Raw genomic sequence first — 16,192 nt, 5'->3', positions numbered from 1 at the left:
ACTGTCACAGCCTTCTCCTCTAAGGTGGGCCATTTTAAACTTCCTAGAATGAAGAATGAAGAAGGTGATTCTCCTGAGAATGACAACCTTGCAAACTGCTGCTGAGTGCTGAAAGCAAGAGAAGGAAACCACTTTACCTCCAGAATGTGGTGGTGGTCCACACAGCAGCACCATGCCCTGGCCCTGGCGGACAGACACCGTGCTTCTTGTTCTGGTCTTGAAGTTCTCAAGATCTGCCAAGAGAGGAAGAACTCAATTAATGGGAGTTTAACGGTTTCTCCTCATGAGAAGGACACAAGGTTCATCAGGACTTTGCTGCATGACATAGAAACAAAGCGACAATCAGCTTGGAAGGTGGGTTGGTGGGACCTGGGTGGAATGTGGGGCAGCGGGAGGCTGATGTGCATCCAAAGCAGTAAGTGTCTCCACAGGCTGCAGAGCTGCTAGAGGGGAACAGGGGCTGATTTACCCAGACAAAACTCCAGCAACCTGTAATGCTGATGAAGAGTTTTGTTATATGAATTTATGAGTAATTACTGCCTTAAACAAGCAAATATGTTACAACCCGGTCTGTTTCCCTTCAGCAGACTTGTTACTGATGCCCCTGCAAACCATGTGTAGAAACCCTTCCATTCCATAAAGAAGTCCCTTCTAATAGCTGTATGTTAGCTACACGGCACTTAGATAATTCCTCCTTCCACCTCTCTCTTCTTCCTCTTCTTCACAGGCCACACACTGCAAAAATACAACTCCCCCTCTTCTCCCCTTGTACAATAAATTCAAGAAACTGGCTGTTAAGTGACGAGGTGACTGTGAGCTGGGCAGTGGCACAAGTGACGATCAGTGCCAGCCGCTGCTACACCGGAGCACTAATGCACTGAATAACTGGTAGCCTTTTAACAGTCCCTTGCATTTCAGTTTTCTTTTTTTATTCATTTTGGCTTTCAGTATAGATGAGCTGTGGCTTGGTGATTACAAACCTGTTGTCACTGCAGTTGGGAACCAGAAGAAACAAACGGGTGATAAACACTTAACAGCAGGAACTAGTAGAACATCATTATAAGGTTAGAAGGATGAAAAATTAAGCCTTGATTTTTATCCTCTCTTGAAAATGTTTTCTGGAAGCATGGCATGCATACTTCAAATAAATGACATAAAATCAGAAGACATTACTGTTTCATTTTAGAAACATTTTTTGTGGACCCTTCCTACTAATGCCAATTTCAGGGCAAAATCTAGGCAAAAGTGGAACTACACCAGAAACAGTGAGTAACAATTTGTTCCAACACTAGTAGTCAGCATGTGATTTCCAGCAAAGTTCTGCCATATCCTTGTGCTGCACGTTGCATCGTTCCCTGGATCTTATTATTCTATTAGGTTCAGCTTTTTCACCTGTATTCTAGGGGATAAATAATGTGGGGACTTAAAAAGCCTGCTGCACTGCAGTGAATTATTTGTGAAAACAAAACCACTGCAGAAGTGCTACCCTCCCACCTTTCTGCTGCTCAAGCCCAGGGCCAGCAGCAGCGCCTACCCAAACCCTTTCCATCAGGTGTAAGGCTGCTGCATTATCAAACCCTTTGGGCAAAAAATGGGCTCACACCGGAGGTTCAAAGCTACACTTGAGAATAAAACCCATCCAAATTTAACCCAGGTATCAATTTAACAGCAGGTTCACCAGTGTGAGCCATTCATTCAGACTCTGTGTAAGCACAGGGAAACAATAAAGCATGGTTTCCCAGCCTTGAGTAACAGTCCAAGTCTGTAACTTTGAGCAGGGTGATTTTCTTTGTCCCCCTGTCCTTTTTGGCCTAGGAAGAAAAAAGACAGAAGGAAAACAGAAGATAACCCATTAGCAATGAAAATAGAGGGGTGTAATTTTTCCATCCTAAGCTCCATAAAAAAGGTGGAATGGCACTTTTCAGGAACCACTACTACATTCCTCTGGCCACCTGCCAGTCCCATAGATTTAAACCTATTTTGACTGCACACAGGCACAAGATCGGATCCCGTACTCACTGAGGACAGCCACATGAAGAATAATAGCCTAAATCCAAAATAATGCCAGAAGGAATAAATGTGGTATTGGGAAACATTTTTACATTAATATTATTTCCAATAAATGAAGAAGTAAATTAAAAGCAAAACATGTCTCAATCATCACAACAGATGCTTTATATACATATATATGGACTAGAAAGAAAATTGCATAAGTATTGGTAAGTCCTAAATAATATTTAATGGAAAATTCTCCATATCTCAATTTAGCTATTTATATTTTCTTCCACATCGATAGAACTCATACATTATGCCATATGCATATACATTCACAAAACATTTTAGAGATGATACATAATTCACTTTTCAGGCCTGGATCCTAAAAAAACCCATATGCAGGTCTGCTTTGGAACAGACGAAAGAAACTGCACCAGCGCTGAGCCTGCGTGTGTGAGCCTACTTATCCAGTGCTCTAGGGAATTCTGTTAAACGCAGGGGAGGGAATGGGAAAGGTCTTTCATTACTAATTGTAAGAAACAGCCACCTGCCTGGTGACCCAGCAACTCTTGATTACTGTAGTATGGAGAGGCAGCGCATGACTCAACAGTGTAAATGCAAATCTCATCCTTTAACTTTTTTTGCAAGGCAGAAATAACCCTACTTGTTGACAAAAGACATAGCTACATATTTAAGATGAGAAAAGGACTGCTACCAGGAAAAATATTGCTACCAGTCTCTGCTTGGAGGAACAACTAGGAAACGACTGAGGAACGGTCACAATCAACTGGAGGCAGGAAACAAAGCAGAGCATCCACCACTACTGCTCGCAGTGCAAACTATCAAGCTTTGAAAGTCAACTGTCAGTTCTGAAAAGCCTCATGCATGCACTTAAAATCTGCCTCTGAGTAAACTAACAAGATTAAGATAATTGTAAGAAAGTCTCATCAAACTGATTAGACTGATTATGCTCATGCATTCTGAAATGCACACTTCAAATTTATTTTTGTGATACCTAAATTGTAACTTGAATTACCAATAATATGATCATGATTTTATTAGTAAGAAACTTCATTTAAACACCACCTTACAATCTTTCCCAAGAAATTAGGAACAATATCAGCACTGCTGAACAAAGCACACAGACCAGCAATGTGTGGATTCAAGAGGTTCTCTAAAACCTTTCCTACAAAATTTTGCTCAAATGGGTGCCCAATATTACACCGAAATTTTGTACCGCTGAATTCCCCACACATGGAGGTACGACCACTTGCTGAACAGAAGTTAAAAGCACTTGCTGGAAACCACCCCGCAGGACACTTCAATGCAGCAGCAGCACACTGACGCTTCTTTCCCCATGTTTTCTATGTTCCTTCCAGGGAAACACAGCTGCCTAGTGCCTCTCTACCCCTCCCTGGAGAGCAGGCAAGGTAAGAAATTATTCTCTGTACTTTTGACGTTAAAAATCAACGGGCAGCAAAAGGAGGAGGAAAAAACCCAAACCATCCATGCTGCAGAATGACTGAATTACAGTGTAAATGGTTTGACCATGTGTCTCCCCTGATGAGAGCATTAAGTTCCACTTTGCCTTGCCCCTGAGCCCAAAGACCCTGGCAAATATATGAGGATTTTTGTTCTTATTTGCCAATGAAATGAAAGAAACCCAAACAAGCCCCCCAAAATGCCAGAAGCCTTATTAAGCCAGCAAGCTCAATTATTTCTATTGTGGAAGAAGGTTTGAAGCAGGAATACCATAGGTCCACAGTTCCCTCAATACCAGCTCTCTTTCCACTGGAAATCACACCTGAGCAGAATTAGGTGACACTGGACATCTGAGGTTTGCAGACACCCGGCTGCTGGACCCACCACTGCGCCCAAGCAGACGACCCCCATGACATGGCACGGCTATTCGGCATCTGCTGCTGCAGGGCTGGCCTCAACTTAGCTGTTTCTCACCGTGTCATACTTCACCTTTTTTTTTTTGGTTTCCTGCTCCTTCTTGTGACATTTCAGATTTGGGAGGGAGGCAGGGAAAGCCTCAAATAGGTCACTACTTTCTCAAACAGAAGCAAGACACGTCTAGTTTGCATGCAGAAGCACAGTCACGAGGAGACAATGCCATTCCTTTTTGGTTTGCTAACCCAGTGGAGGATGTAACAAAAACCTGTGGTAGGAAGCTGAATTCACGGGAATGGTGATGAGAAATTACACGTACTACGAATGATGATGATTAGCTGCTGGAATAAACTACAATAGAGAGCAGTGGGTTCAGCATCCTTGACGCTTGGAGATCAAGACCACCTTTGTAGAACATGTATAAACCCCACCTACACTTTTATCACACTCAAGCAGACAAGTTCAGTTAGGGATCAGCTGGCAGAAAATAATATGATCAGTGATAAAGAGGAAGGCACGCTGCAGGTCACTGCACACACCTAGCCTTCAGGTGCATGAAATACCGGGGAGCAGGAGGGCGGCTGGAAGCCAGTGTGACAGTATGGTGGCCTGATGCCCACCAGCAGATCTGAGAGTCCCACAGGTTTGCTGCCTGGGACCTGGCAACACAGCATGTAAGAAATGTGAAAATAATCACGTTAAGATTAATTACTAAGTACCCCATGGGGTTCTAAATACCTCGTAATAGTAATAAAAGACCCAACCATTTCAGGAGTTTATAGTTAAATGTTAGACATAATGCAATGAGCATTAGTAAACAGAAGGGAGACAAGACAAAGTAGAACAATGCCTGGAAGTGATAAGTTCATTAAGTTTTAGCATGCAGGCATCCTTGTGACTTAATTAAAGTTTTTAGGGTGTGAACTGCTTCAATTACAGGGATCTATCATTGCATAGATCAAATAAGAAAGGAGCCTTAATTTCAAGAAAAATATTCATACACAAAACAAATAAAACACAACCGGAATACGAGGGCTGCTTACAGAAATAGGAACTGCTTCGTGTTAGAGCCAGGATCCCCGTATGAGCTTTTGGTGAAAGTATATCCATTCAGCAGCTTGGGGATTTGTGGCTGGCGTTGGGCAGCCTACAACCATGAAAAAATAGTGTTTCTATTCATAGGATCAAAAAGGAAACAACGCAGCACAGCACAGACAGGAAGGATGTACACTTACCCTAACTAATTAAAGCAGCATACGTCTGCAGGAGAAATGCTAGCTCGCTTGTAGCAACGACTGACTCGCAGATCAGGCTTTTATTTTAAATGCATGACTTCACGTAATCAAGATCAGAGATCTGTATAACTGTTAGGATAAGAATACACTTGCGTAGTAGTTTTTCTCCTATTTAACTTGGACATTCTCTATTTAGAAAGCAATTGTCAAAACTGATTAAGAGAAACCACTGAGGACGAATGTATTAATGCTTTCCAATTCTGGAGGTCAGCGTCCTGCCAAAGCTTGTTGGGAGCACACAGCACTAAAGCATGACTCCACTGAAAAATGAAAAATATTATATAAGCTCCAGTAACCCCAGCATCACATGAGGACACGGTTAGTAATGTTTTCAGTGCAAAGATGAGAATAAAACAGGGAGTTCTAACAGGAGTGCAGACAGGTTATCGAGACTACCAGTTACTCAGACCTTACTTAATGAAAAAGCGAGGATGCCATTTAAACTTCTTCATTTCCATAGTAGCAATTCTAAATCAGACTTAACAGACCCACGTGAGTATAAAGCTGCATGCGTTTAACCTGTGAAAAATACGGTGATTTGTACCAGACACCACTGTACTACAGATTGCATGACTTTGGGAAAGTCACTTAAGTTCTCTGCAACAAAGTTTGCCCATCTCTAAGGACAAGTACTTAAACTGTGACTCTCAAATGAGACTTAATTAGCTAATATTTGCACAAAACCTTGACATCTGCTACAGAAATGCACTGGAGTGTGATATGCTATTGGCACGTGTATCGTAACACCCATCCTTTAATGTGAATTTGAATGTCTTTTTCTTGCATTACCAGATTTTTCCTGTAGCCTCCATTAAAACTCTGCCTTAACGCTTAGTGATATGCCTTATGCAGGTACTGGCAAGCAACACCAGTCTGATATAGATGCTTATTGCTCAGAAACGCTCAAAAGCCCAGAAGGTGCTCGCAGCAGCTGTCAACCCCATCAGCTTTTCAGTTTGGGTACAGTGCTGCAATGAATGACCTCCTTCCAAAACCTCAAATGTGGTTTAACAACAGCTTAAACAATCTGAAATGATCCAAAGCCCCTTAAGACTGGGTAGTTTGTCTCAGTAAATGGCATATGGAAATTTTAATCAAAAGCATATGGCTTTTCATAGTAACAATTATCCAACTGAGGCCAGAGTAATGAAAAGTTTCCCCAAGTTTTACGTGCAGCAATCAGTACTCAGAGCAAAGAAGATTCAATTATAAGCAAAACAAAAGAGCTGTAGCCTTTTATCCTTTACTAGGACCTACTTGGGTTTGTATTTTGTTTATGAAATTTGGTAATTATTTTTCTAAGTGACCACTAGATAAGTCCTGGAAATCAAAGTTTGCTCTTTTAAAGAAATATTTCACAGATGACATTGAAGTACGAGCAAGTGAACAAACTCCTATCCGCTCACTTCCCCGCAAGTTCCCGCGGGCAGGGGCAGCGTGAGATTTGACGTCTGCTTTCGGTATTACTATCCCTTCTTGTTTACAGCCCCGTTGACTGTGCTGTCGTTAAGCCCTCTGCCCAAGTGGGGCGGTTACCATGCCCGTACGCCGGGCCTGCTTGGTTCCCATTATCGGCTGCAACTGGAAATAACTCGGCTGCTGAACCCGGCGTGCCCTGGAAACCAGACCGGAGCGAGCAGGCTTCCCTCAGGAGGCTGCAAGTCTCAGGTCATTGGTGATCTGACAGAGAGATCCCTATTTTTTATGAAAGCTAAGCTCTGTTTTGCCTGCCTTTGTTTGCCGGAGGAGGGTTTCCATGGTTTGCTTTTTTATTGTAATGTGCAGCGTATTTTTAGAATCCAAAATGCTTTTGTAATTATGCCGGTTCTGAAATTAAGAGAGAACTTTCTATGCAACAGGGCTATTTCATAACTACTAAATCCCGAAATATTATAGAAAATTACACGAATGGTAAATGATTCAAATTCATGGTGATGGGTGTCTGCCTGCCTTTTATAAAGCCAATTTATGTGACTATATCATGCAGAGAGGTAAGCAATGCTGTACATCGCCTTGGATGACATACTGTCAAAAACTCATACACCATTAGTGAACACTTTGTCATTACATTCAAGGGTTCTTTTTCCTAATTATTAGAAAAGCAGTGTCAATGCTGTTTTTATCTATTATCCCTGTATAACCAATACAAAACTATTTTTCCTACTACTACGTTCTAAAAAAACCACACATACATCAATCACTTCTTTATACATCACTGAATTTTAATTTCCAAAAGAAAACATGACTAATACTCAGGCTTAGAGGAAAGAAAAAAAAAGTCAGTGGCTTTTATGCTGCTATATTTCACTTAAAGTCTATCTCTAGAGAGTTTTGTAAAGCAAGTTTGATAACACATCAGTGATATTGCTCTAATGAGTCATCGTTAACAGCAAGTAGCTACCGAAGCATAATACCTATATCTTTATGTCTATCTATATCTTCAAATGGATCATTATTCCTACAGAGTGACAAATTCAATGAACCTTGAAAGAGGATATATGTGCTTGAAGGAAAAACTCGGGATTGTGATGCAGGACCCCACAAATACAACCATGAGGTAACTGCGAAGGTCTTGCTGGTGCAGCTGCGGGATGGCAACAGATCCCTCCGAGGCACCAGCGCAAACCTGCAGCTCCTCCTCACCAATGGAACACAACCCAAGGCTGAGCAAAAGCGGGTTTGGCTGGAACAAAGAGAACCATGAGCAAGAACTCTATCTATATAACACAGAGATAGTACAGCAAGAGATAGAAATCAGTGAAGAAAAAGCAGGTAATACAGCCGTAGTAGCAAATGTATGAAAATACCTGCAGTCAGTCTCAGCCATGGGGAAGCCCCCCGCCACCATCAAGCTCTCCTAACACAGCAACTCCAGGCAAAGGGCTGCAGCTGCCTTCTGAAAAAGCTGGCACTACCCAGCCTACATCCCGGAGGAGCACAGAAAGGGAAAAGGGCAGACGATACCTGTGCACGCCAGCCTGTGTGCATTACTGCAACTGCAGAGCTACTGCAACCAGCAGCAACCGGAGACTGTGCACTCTAGACTTGGTATCGTTGCAACTGTACTAAAAATAAGGCTTTGATTAGGTTACTAATACTTCAGCTTAGATTATCAACAAATCCTTGGATCAGCATAGAAGGGGCTCTTTTAGACTGTATATATTCCATGCAGTGTTTGGTATTTCACCCCTGAGACTTGGTTGTACTGCGGATACACGAAACTGAATGGTCAAAAATGAATCTGGTAATTTAACAATTGACAAATTAGAACGCTAAAACTTCTTCAATGGTAATTTAGAGTACTTCTGAGTGGACAAATCACCACCTTTACTGCATACATTAAACAAACTTCAAAGCACCCATACAACAGGAAGTAATGATGCAGGTAACAGGCAACTACCTCTTCATATATGTGGAACACACAATCCACTTCCATACACAGGTATAGCCAAGACACCTAAAGTCAATTTTCAAGCATGACTTAAAAAGAATTAGAGAGCATAATAGGGTTTGCCTTCTGATACCCCTTCTGTAATTTGGAGATGGTCCCAGCAATCTAAAATTTACAATGATGTTTAAGGTTGTATTCAGTCCTTGAACTCTGAATATTCAGTCAACAGGGGTTTTTTTCCTTTTTATTAAAAAACACACAACTTATCTTAAGGGGAATCTGAATAGGCTGCCAATGACATCTTGTTGAACAAAAAAACTGACCAGAGGAGGACTGGCCAAATCTTCCTGGTTTAGACTGAATAAAGAACCTTCTACCAAGAGACAGCATCTATGCAGTCTTCCAAATTTTTTTCAACACATTTGCATACCTCTCCGCATACAACAGAGCATACTTCCATATCCTGGACAAAATACACAACCAGATGGAGAGAGAAGTCATTTGCATTGCAGCCCATGGAATAATACGACTTCATTGGCTGTAGACTATAAACTATGCTAATTTGGCCCATAAAATAGTCTTGAAGATGAGATTCTAGTGCATCTCAATCAATTTCAGATTTTAGAGGACATTGGTTTGAAGAAATCATAGCCTGTCTATATGAAGGCAGGCTGAAAGCACTTTAACTGATGACTAGCACCCACAAAAGCATTAAAGCTTTTTGCTCTTGAAACACTTGACAAGATTTGCCTCCTGATATTTATGGCTCTAATATCTCTAAACACTGTCTCTATAAAACCTGTGCCTGACTTTTTAAAAGCAGGGGTTTATGTCATCCCTTTCACAAACACACAAAGATTAAGTTCTTCTGCCCATGTCCTTGCTGTTGTGTCAAGACTACACAGTGGGCTGTGCAGTTCAGAATAAAACCCCCTTTGATACAGACCTTAATAAAATTTTAGTTTAAGAGCTGGTGTTCTAATGAATAATTTTTAGAGTCACTGATTTGAGAAATGGTTTACAAGTCTGGGGATGAAAGCTTTCTAATTTGACCTTTAGAATAGAAATTTCACTGGGATTTCTACTTCAATGAAAAAGAAAGTTTTAGAGATAAACATCTAGCCATTCCCCCATCCTCCCTCCCCATCAGAAAATAGTTTTCCTTGGAATTTATTACTGTGGGTATTAAACAAGGTACCGCTCCTGCATTTCTACCAAGTGGCAAGTCCAGTTTGGACTTCTAGACTTTTCCTTCCCCTGATGGTTCCTGCACAGAAAACGCTGAATTCTTGCAAGATGCAAAAACTCTCAGGTGGGCCTTTGCTGTGGGGGTGTCTGCAGCTGGCAGGTTTTCGTGGTGGGGTTTGCTCTGAAAGCTCAACTTAGCTACACCAGGAGAAGAGCTGTGTACCTGGAGGAGCTGGAGGTTGGAACCGAAACCAGATGTTCTCAGAGGAGGCACCACCTCCGGCCAGGGAGAAGGGCTTGCAGCTCCTCCGCCTGAGCCAGGAGCCAGTGGCAACCAGCCACACTTGGGTAGGGAAGGAGTAAGTTGGTATGTTGGTATGCGAGCCAAGATCTTCTTTTCCTTGTGAGCTCTCCTTGCCACTCGCATCTCTGACCTATGAAGCCTCTTGGACTTTTAATGTCTCTATCTGGGTTCTTATACTGAGACTGTTTAAATCCTCCCAAGTCTTTCTGACCACCGTGTCTACCCACACGACTAAAACTCCTCCTCAGGCTTTTACCTTGCATCCCAAAGACTGCCACAGCTTTTCCTCAAGCTGGCCAACAGGCAGCTGCCGGAGTCATGGATGCTCAGGCTGTGCTCAGACCGCTTTCTGCTTCCTCCATCACACGAAGCATGAGATGCTTGTCCTCACCAGGATGGCTCCTCCTGGCACACTATATCCCCAGCACCTCGCTGGGATTCGATCTTTGCTTCCAAACTAGCAACAAGGCAGCCACCAGTGGTTTTTTTGCCTTCCTTCATGCCACTCATCTTACAGGCGAACAGGGGCTCTCCGCAATATCTGCAAGGCACTCACTGTTCTCTTCCAAAATCAAATCACTCCCTTCTATGATGTTACAAAAAAAAAAAATAAAATAAAAATCCTCCCTGACTTTATGTTCCATTTCATAAAAGCTGCCTGTTTACCTTCCTTCTATAGGAAATATTTCAGACGTTTGTTTTGAAGCAACACTTCTGCTTGAGACAAAATGCCGAGGACTCAGAAAATTTTATTTTATTACTTTAATCTGGAAAATCTGGGCAGACATCTCCCTGCGGGTTGACTCGAACAGAGTTGTTTCACTCTCAGAATTCTTTAATATTTTTCCTAGCAAAACAATGTGTTATTTGCACACTTTCTCCCAGCACAGGTGGTTCTGCAATAGCCAGAAACCAGTACTTGTGCTGGCAGCAGGAGATACGGCACAGCCCCCTCCCACTTCATGGCTCAGCCCCAAGGTCGCAGATGCCCCATACGTTCCCCACTTCAGCATGCTCTGCTGCACATTCTTACTATGGGCAGCTAAACAAATGCAAATTCAGACTCAAATAATGTAAAAGAACGTGCCATAGGCTTGCTCACCTAGAAGTCTCAAAGAAAAATTTCCTTTTACTTGATAGAAACATAAACGGAGAAAACCCCATAGAGATCCTGATCCTCAGAGGGTGCCTGGTGGCTCAGCTTGCCTACGGAAAGGCACATTAGGATGCTAGGCAGCATCTCTTACAGAGGAGATATTTTTTATTCTGTTCATCTCTCACGTCTAATGAATTATGAAATGGCAGTCACGTTTGTTGCAGACAGGAAAACTAACATGGGACAACTTTTGACAAACATATTTAAAGCTCCTCTGTCCTTTGCATGCCAACACTGGCTCCCTAGGTTTGCTTTCCAGAAGGAAAATAGGAAAGAAAAAAAAAAAACCAATGAAAAAGCAGCCACTAGGTTAAACTGTTCTGCACTGGCCTTGCATCCCTTCAACATGAAGAGAAATTTTCTTACAGAGTCCACCTCCGGCCTTTGGATATAGTCTCCACTTGACTGGGGGTCCTGTAACTGCTATTTTCCATACATTTAACAACAATACTGATTTGCATTGATACAGAGTCAGTGAGGATCAACCGAAGGATGACTATTATTTCTTCAAACTAGATAAAGAGCATTATTTCATCTGACAGACATGAGGATTTACAGCCAAAAGGGAGGATGTTATAAGAAGCATCCTAATAACTGAGGAAATAACACAGATCTCCCGATTCCTTGTCCTATTCTCTATTCACTGCACATAAAAGACCAGAAAAAGTGGTTACAATATGCTACAAGAACACATGCTTATGGCTTTTCAGATGTTTGTGCCACCCCAGGATCAGTTATTGCAAGATGTTTGGAAAAATTTGTAACGGGAAAGAACCTGGACCAAAAGAAGCCCTAGCTGCAACCACAGATGTTTACATGGTTTAAAGCTCGTCATGGATTGCCCGAACAGCAACAGTTCACAGACCTGACGCACCTCTAATGGCTATAGTGGAGAGAGCAAGCAGATGGAGGCTACTTGTTAAAGAAATGATGCCCCAGATGCACTCCTGCATGATGAAAGAGTGGTGGATGCGTATGAGAATCCCGAGCAATGACCGCTGCAAGGGACACGGCATGTCTCTGCCCCAGCTGCCTATGACTACACTGCAGACAAAGCCTCTACAGTCTTGCTAATAAAAAGTGCAAGGTATTAACGTTTGCAGGAAATATCCTTACGAACTCTAATAATTAGCTGTAAGTCAGGGGGGAAGATCTATTCTAAATTTATGAGTTTGCAGTTGGCCAGGCCCCATTTTGTCTTTTCAAGAAAGTATGCTTCAATCTCACTGAATAACTGAGTTCACTGAAGGGTCACTGCACTCCAGGCTATTTCATTTATTGTCAAAATAATAATTTAAATTTGCAATTTATTTTCCTCTCTTATTTATGCGCCATTCTAGTTGTCATCAGAATAAGCCACCTGGACATCAGGATTTGCAGAGGTAAGACTGTACTCAGTGAAGGTAGCTGGACTATACTCCAAAGTTATGCACAAAAAACCCTCTAATAACATCTACATAGCTATTCAACTGTTCCGATCCTTGGCTTTGATTTAAGAAAAAATGATCAGAAAAATATTCTGTAAATACAGCCACAGTCAGAGGATTAATACTACTTCTAAGGATACATCAATATTCCCAGTATACTACAACAGTCATTCTCACTTTTAGCCTTCCAAGAGCAGAATAGATGTCAAGTGATGTGCGCTGATTCTCTAATAACCCAGTGGTAAGCAGCCAAACAGGCCACCAACGGGACCTGCCTTGCAGGCAAGTTGCAAAGGCTCTAGGAATGAGAGCGAGAACAGGAAATTTTTGCTGATAAATAGCACAATAGCAGGTCCTGCACAAAGCCACGGGGAAAGCAGGGAAAGAAAGACAAAGTCCTGCTCTCTCCTCAGCTTACCGCAGGAGCTTTACACCATTTTCGTTATGATCTGTGCACTGAGCATATAAAAAGCAGAGTGGTATTAAATTAGCAGGTGAGATATTAAAGTGACTGATTAAGCCTAAGGTCAGAAGATCTTCAAATGGAGAGAGATCTACTCCACTTCAAAGTGAAATTGTGCCAAATACCTGGGCTCAAAACCTGAATACTTACTGCTTTATCCAGAACATCAGAGAAAACAAGAAATCTCTTTTTTATTTCCCTGCACATGCAGTCAAGAGTTTTCCACAGTACCCTGATATGATTTAGCACAACGATAATTTTCTCAAGGCTAGAAAAAAATTTCACATAACAGCAGAACTTTTTGCAAGAAAAGCTGACATCGTTGGATCTTGGCACACAGGGATCAAATTGGTCCATTTAGGCATTCATTTTAAACCAGCACCTACACATCTCCATTTAGTTCTTAAAGATCCCCTCCTGAATTAAAAGAATAGTAATTTTGGATATATTTTACTTTGCATATTAAAGACAAAATTAATACATATGGAGAGAGATGGGAAAAAACCACCTATCAAGCCTGTGCCTTGCTGTTCCCTAATTTTCTAAACTACACGAGAAATGGTGGCGCTGGGACTGACCTGTGATCTAACGCTCTCCTGCCCGGCACGGCAGCTCCTGGCCACAGCCCTCTGACAGCTCCCCGCGCAACGCTCCCTGCTCCCAGCAGCACCATTTCTGCATGATATAAACTGAAATACACTTCCTAAATAACACTGCAGGTTTACAAGATTACTAGCTTTGAGAGAAGGTGCACTGATTATTTACAAATGCCCTGCCACGGCTTTAAGTAATAATGTATTCATCTTATTTATAACCCTTGGGTGTAAACAAAGCATGTATAAATCCTGTGTTTCTGTTCTAAGTTAAGGGTCCTTCTATCACAGATGAAAGTAAAGTAGGTTATATATCTATCCTTTGCTACATACTCCCTGTTGGTCCTATTCATCAAAAACATAAAAAGGAGAAAAAAAGAAAAAAGAAGAGCTTATGTGAGGCTTAGCCTACTTTTCCTCCCATTGGAGACTGCATGGCAAAGGTGCAGAGGTTGGGAGTCGGTTCTACAATCCTGACGACCACACTTCACACAGCTGAGTTAAGATTTCAGGAGAGAGAAATACTGGGAAATATGTGACTATAGAAAAATACAAATAAATTTCCCCGTTCCCTTGTTGAGCACACCCCCTGCACCCCAGCCCTGGGGGTCCCGGCAGCAGGAGGGTCTCACTGTGGATAAGTCCATCAAGTCCTTTTATCCATATAAATGGTATTTTGCCTTTAAAGGGCACTGGAGGAAGAATCGGGGACTCTACATGCGTATAGGAAACAACACTCTTGAGCCAGATTTGTCACAATTAGCTCCAAATCTTCTCTGATGGCCTAGTTAATTTTAACATTATAACTTTGCAGAAACAGGGACACAACAAATAGCTTGTGCCCTGCTCCTACGAGCTGTGACCTGACAGCTTCACGTGCATTGCTGTGCGTGGAGGCAAACAGGGCTGGCTTGCACGTCCCAGCCACTTCGGTGGGACCAGGGAAGCCTGGGAAGATGGGGCCTCCAGCAGCGGGCAGGAGTGCACTTGCAAGCTCCAAAAATAATGTTTTAATTGCAGAGTCTCAGGAGCTACAAAATAACTGTTCCTGTAGTGATAATGAAAAGTTTTGGAAAGCTCCCTTAAAAGAGAATCTGTACCCAGACGGATTTATTTATTGGACCCAGAATTTAAATTGTGTCTTGTACATCTGGGAAATGTTATAGAGAGTTTCTTAGCTTCCCTGGAATCTGAGCTAGGCTGGTCAGCCAGAGGAAGCGGAGGCAGACCCTGTGCAGCGCGGCACCTCGTCCTGCCGCCGCAGAGCCGCTCCAGTGCACCCCCGGGACGTGGCTCTGCCAGGCTGCAAAGCGGGGGGAAAGAGACAGCAAAGGAGATTCTGGGATACGTATGGTGAAGCAGGCTATGTTAAGAAAACAACTTCCTAAAGACATAAGAAAAACCCAAGAAAATTAAATTATTGAAGGCAGATTCATGGGCCCTGATGTAAGCAACTCCGGCTGCTGGCTGGGAGCGTTCTCTCAGAGCAGTGACAGGCAGCCGCTGATGAAAATGCCAAGAAAAAAATGAATTAACCTATGGGAAAAGCTGCAGATTTGAGGTCCAGGCTCTGAAAAAGCTGAAGGGGTACCTGAGCGAGAAATAGGCAAGCGTGCTATTTCAATACTGGGGTGAAACCCAACCCTGGGGCGCTGGCACGGACATCCCGCAGCGGTGGCCACTGGCAGGGGTGCCACCCCACCTTAGCGCAGGTGGGCAGCTCCCACCCCCACGTACCCCACAGGAGCTCTTCACAAGTGGTCTCACAGAGTACCTGAACCAGGAAGGAGACAGGGAAACGTGCCAAACTGGGTTTCTGCCCTTCACGAAGCAGAAAAAACTCAAAAAAATAGACATCCCGAAGAGGATGAGCAAGGGTGACCACTGAGGTGCCAAGGGACACGCACAGCTGCCATCCCAGCTGCAGTCTGACTCCTGAAAAAAAACCCAACCCAAACCCTCCGTCTACTTAATTTCCAGGACGTTTAAAACACATCATCTTTTCTCAACACTCAGATGTTAGTAATCACTGCGGAAATGATTTAATTTGCGTGCCGAATGCTTCATTCAGCCGAGCGGCAGCGCATCGCTTCATTGATCAATCAATGCGATTGTTGTTGCGCTTGTTTGTTTAGGCAAGGCAAGGCAGATACTTTGGTGGTTCTATGAAAATGTTTTCATTATTAATTGTTCTTGAAAGAATTACTTCATTGATCATTTAATTGCCAAAAAGAAAATGAATGCACTTCAGGGCAATAAGAGGGTACCACAGTAAAGAATTTGAGCAGCAATTATAATTTGTTTCTTAGCAACTAATAGCAAAAATTATGGGATTTGCTTGGGTACTAGATATAACAGGAATCATTCCAGCAATGGGAATACTGAAAAAAAATCCTTTTCAGTATAATGTTGGGAGTAATCTTCTTTTTCTACCATCAGAGTGAAATTATTTTGGGATGGGAGGTCAAAGCCCCAAAGTATTCT

General features: G+C 42.5%; 1 protein-coding gene across 5 annotated transcripts in view; it reads right to left on the bottom strand.

Moving 5' to 3' along the window:
* LOC102055836 (contactin-4) overlaps window positions 1-16,192 on the bottom strand; it is a 339,085-nt gene that overhangs the window by 107,993 nt on the left and 214,900 nt on the right. For all 5 annotated transcript variants that reach the window (XM_055709999.1, XM_055710003.1, XM_055710002.1 and 2 more), the window contains one exon: window positions 138-233. In XM_055709999.1, coding sequence (XP_055565974.1) covers window positions 138-233 — 96 coding nt within the window. The remainder of the gene's footprint in view (window positions 1-137; window positions 234-16,192) is intronic.

The sequence above is a fragment of the Falco cherrug genome, chromosome 4 (assembly GCF_023634085.1).
Source record: "Falco cherrug isolate bFalChe1 chromosome 4, bFalChe1.pri, whole genome shotgun sequence".
In the NCBI taxonomy this organism is placed as follows: Eukaryota; Metazoa; Chordata; class Aves; order Falconiformes; family Falconidae; genus Falco; species Falco cherrug.
Note: the sequence above shows the minus strand (reverse complement) of the source record. Positions and strands in the feature narration are given on the sequence as shown.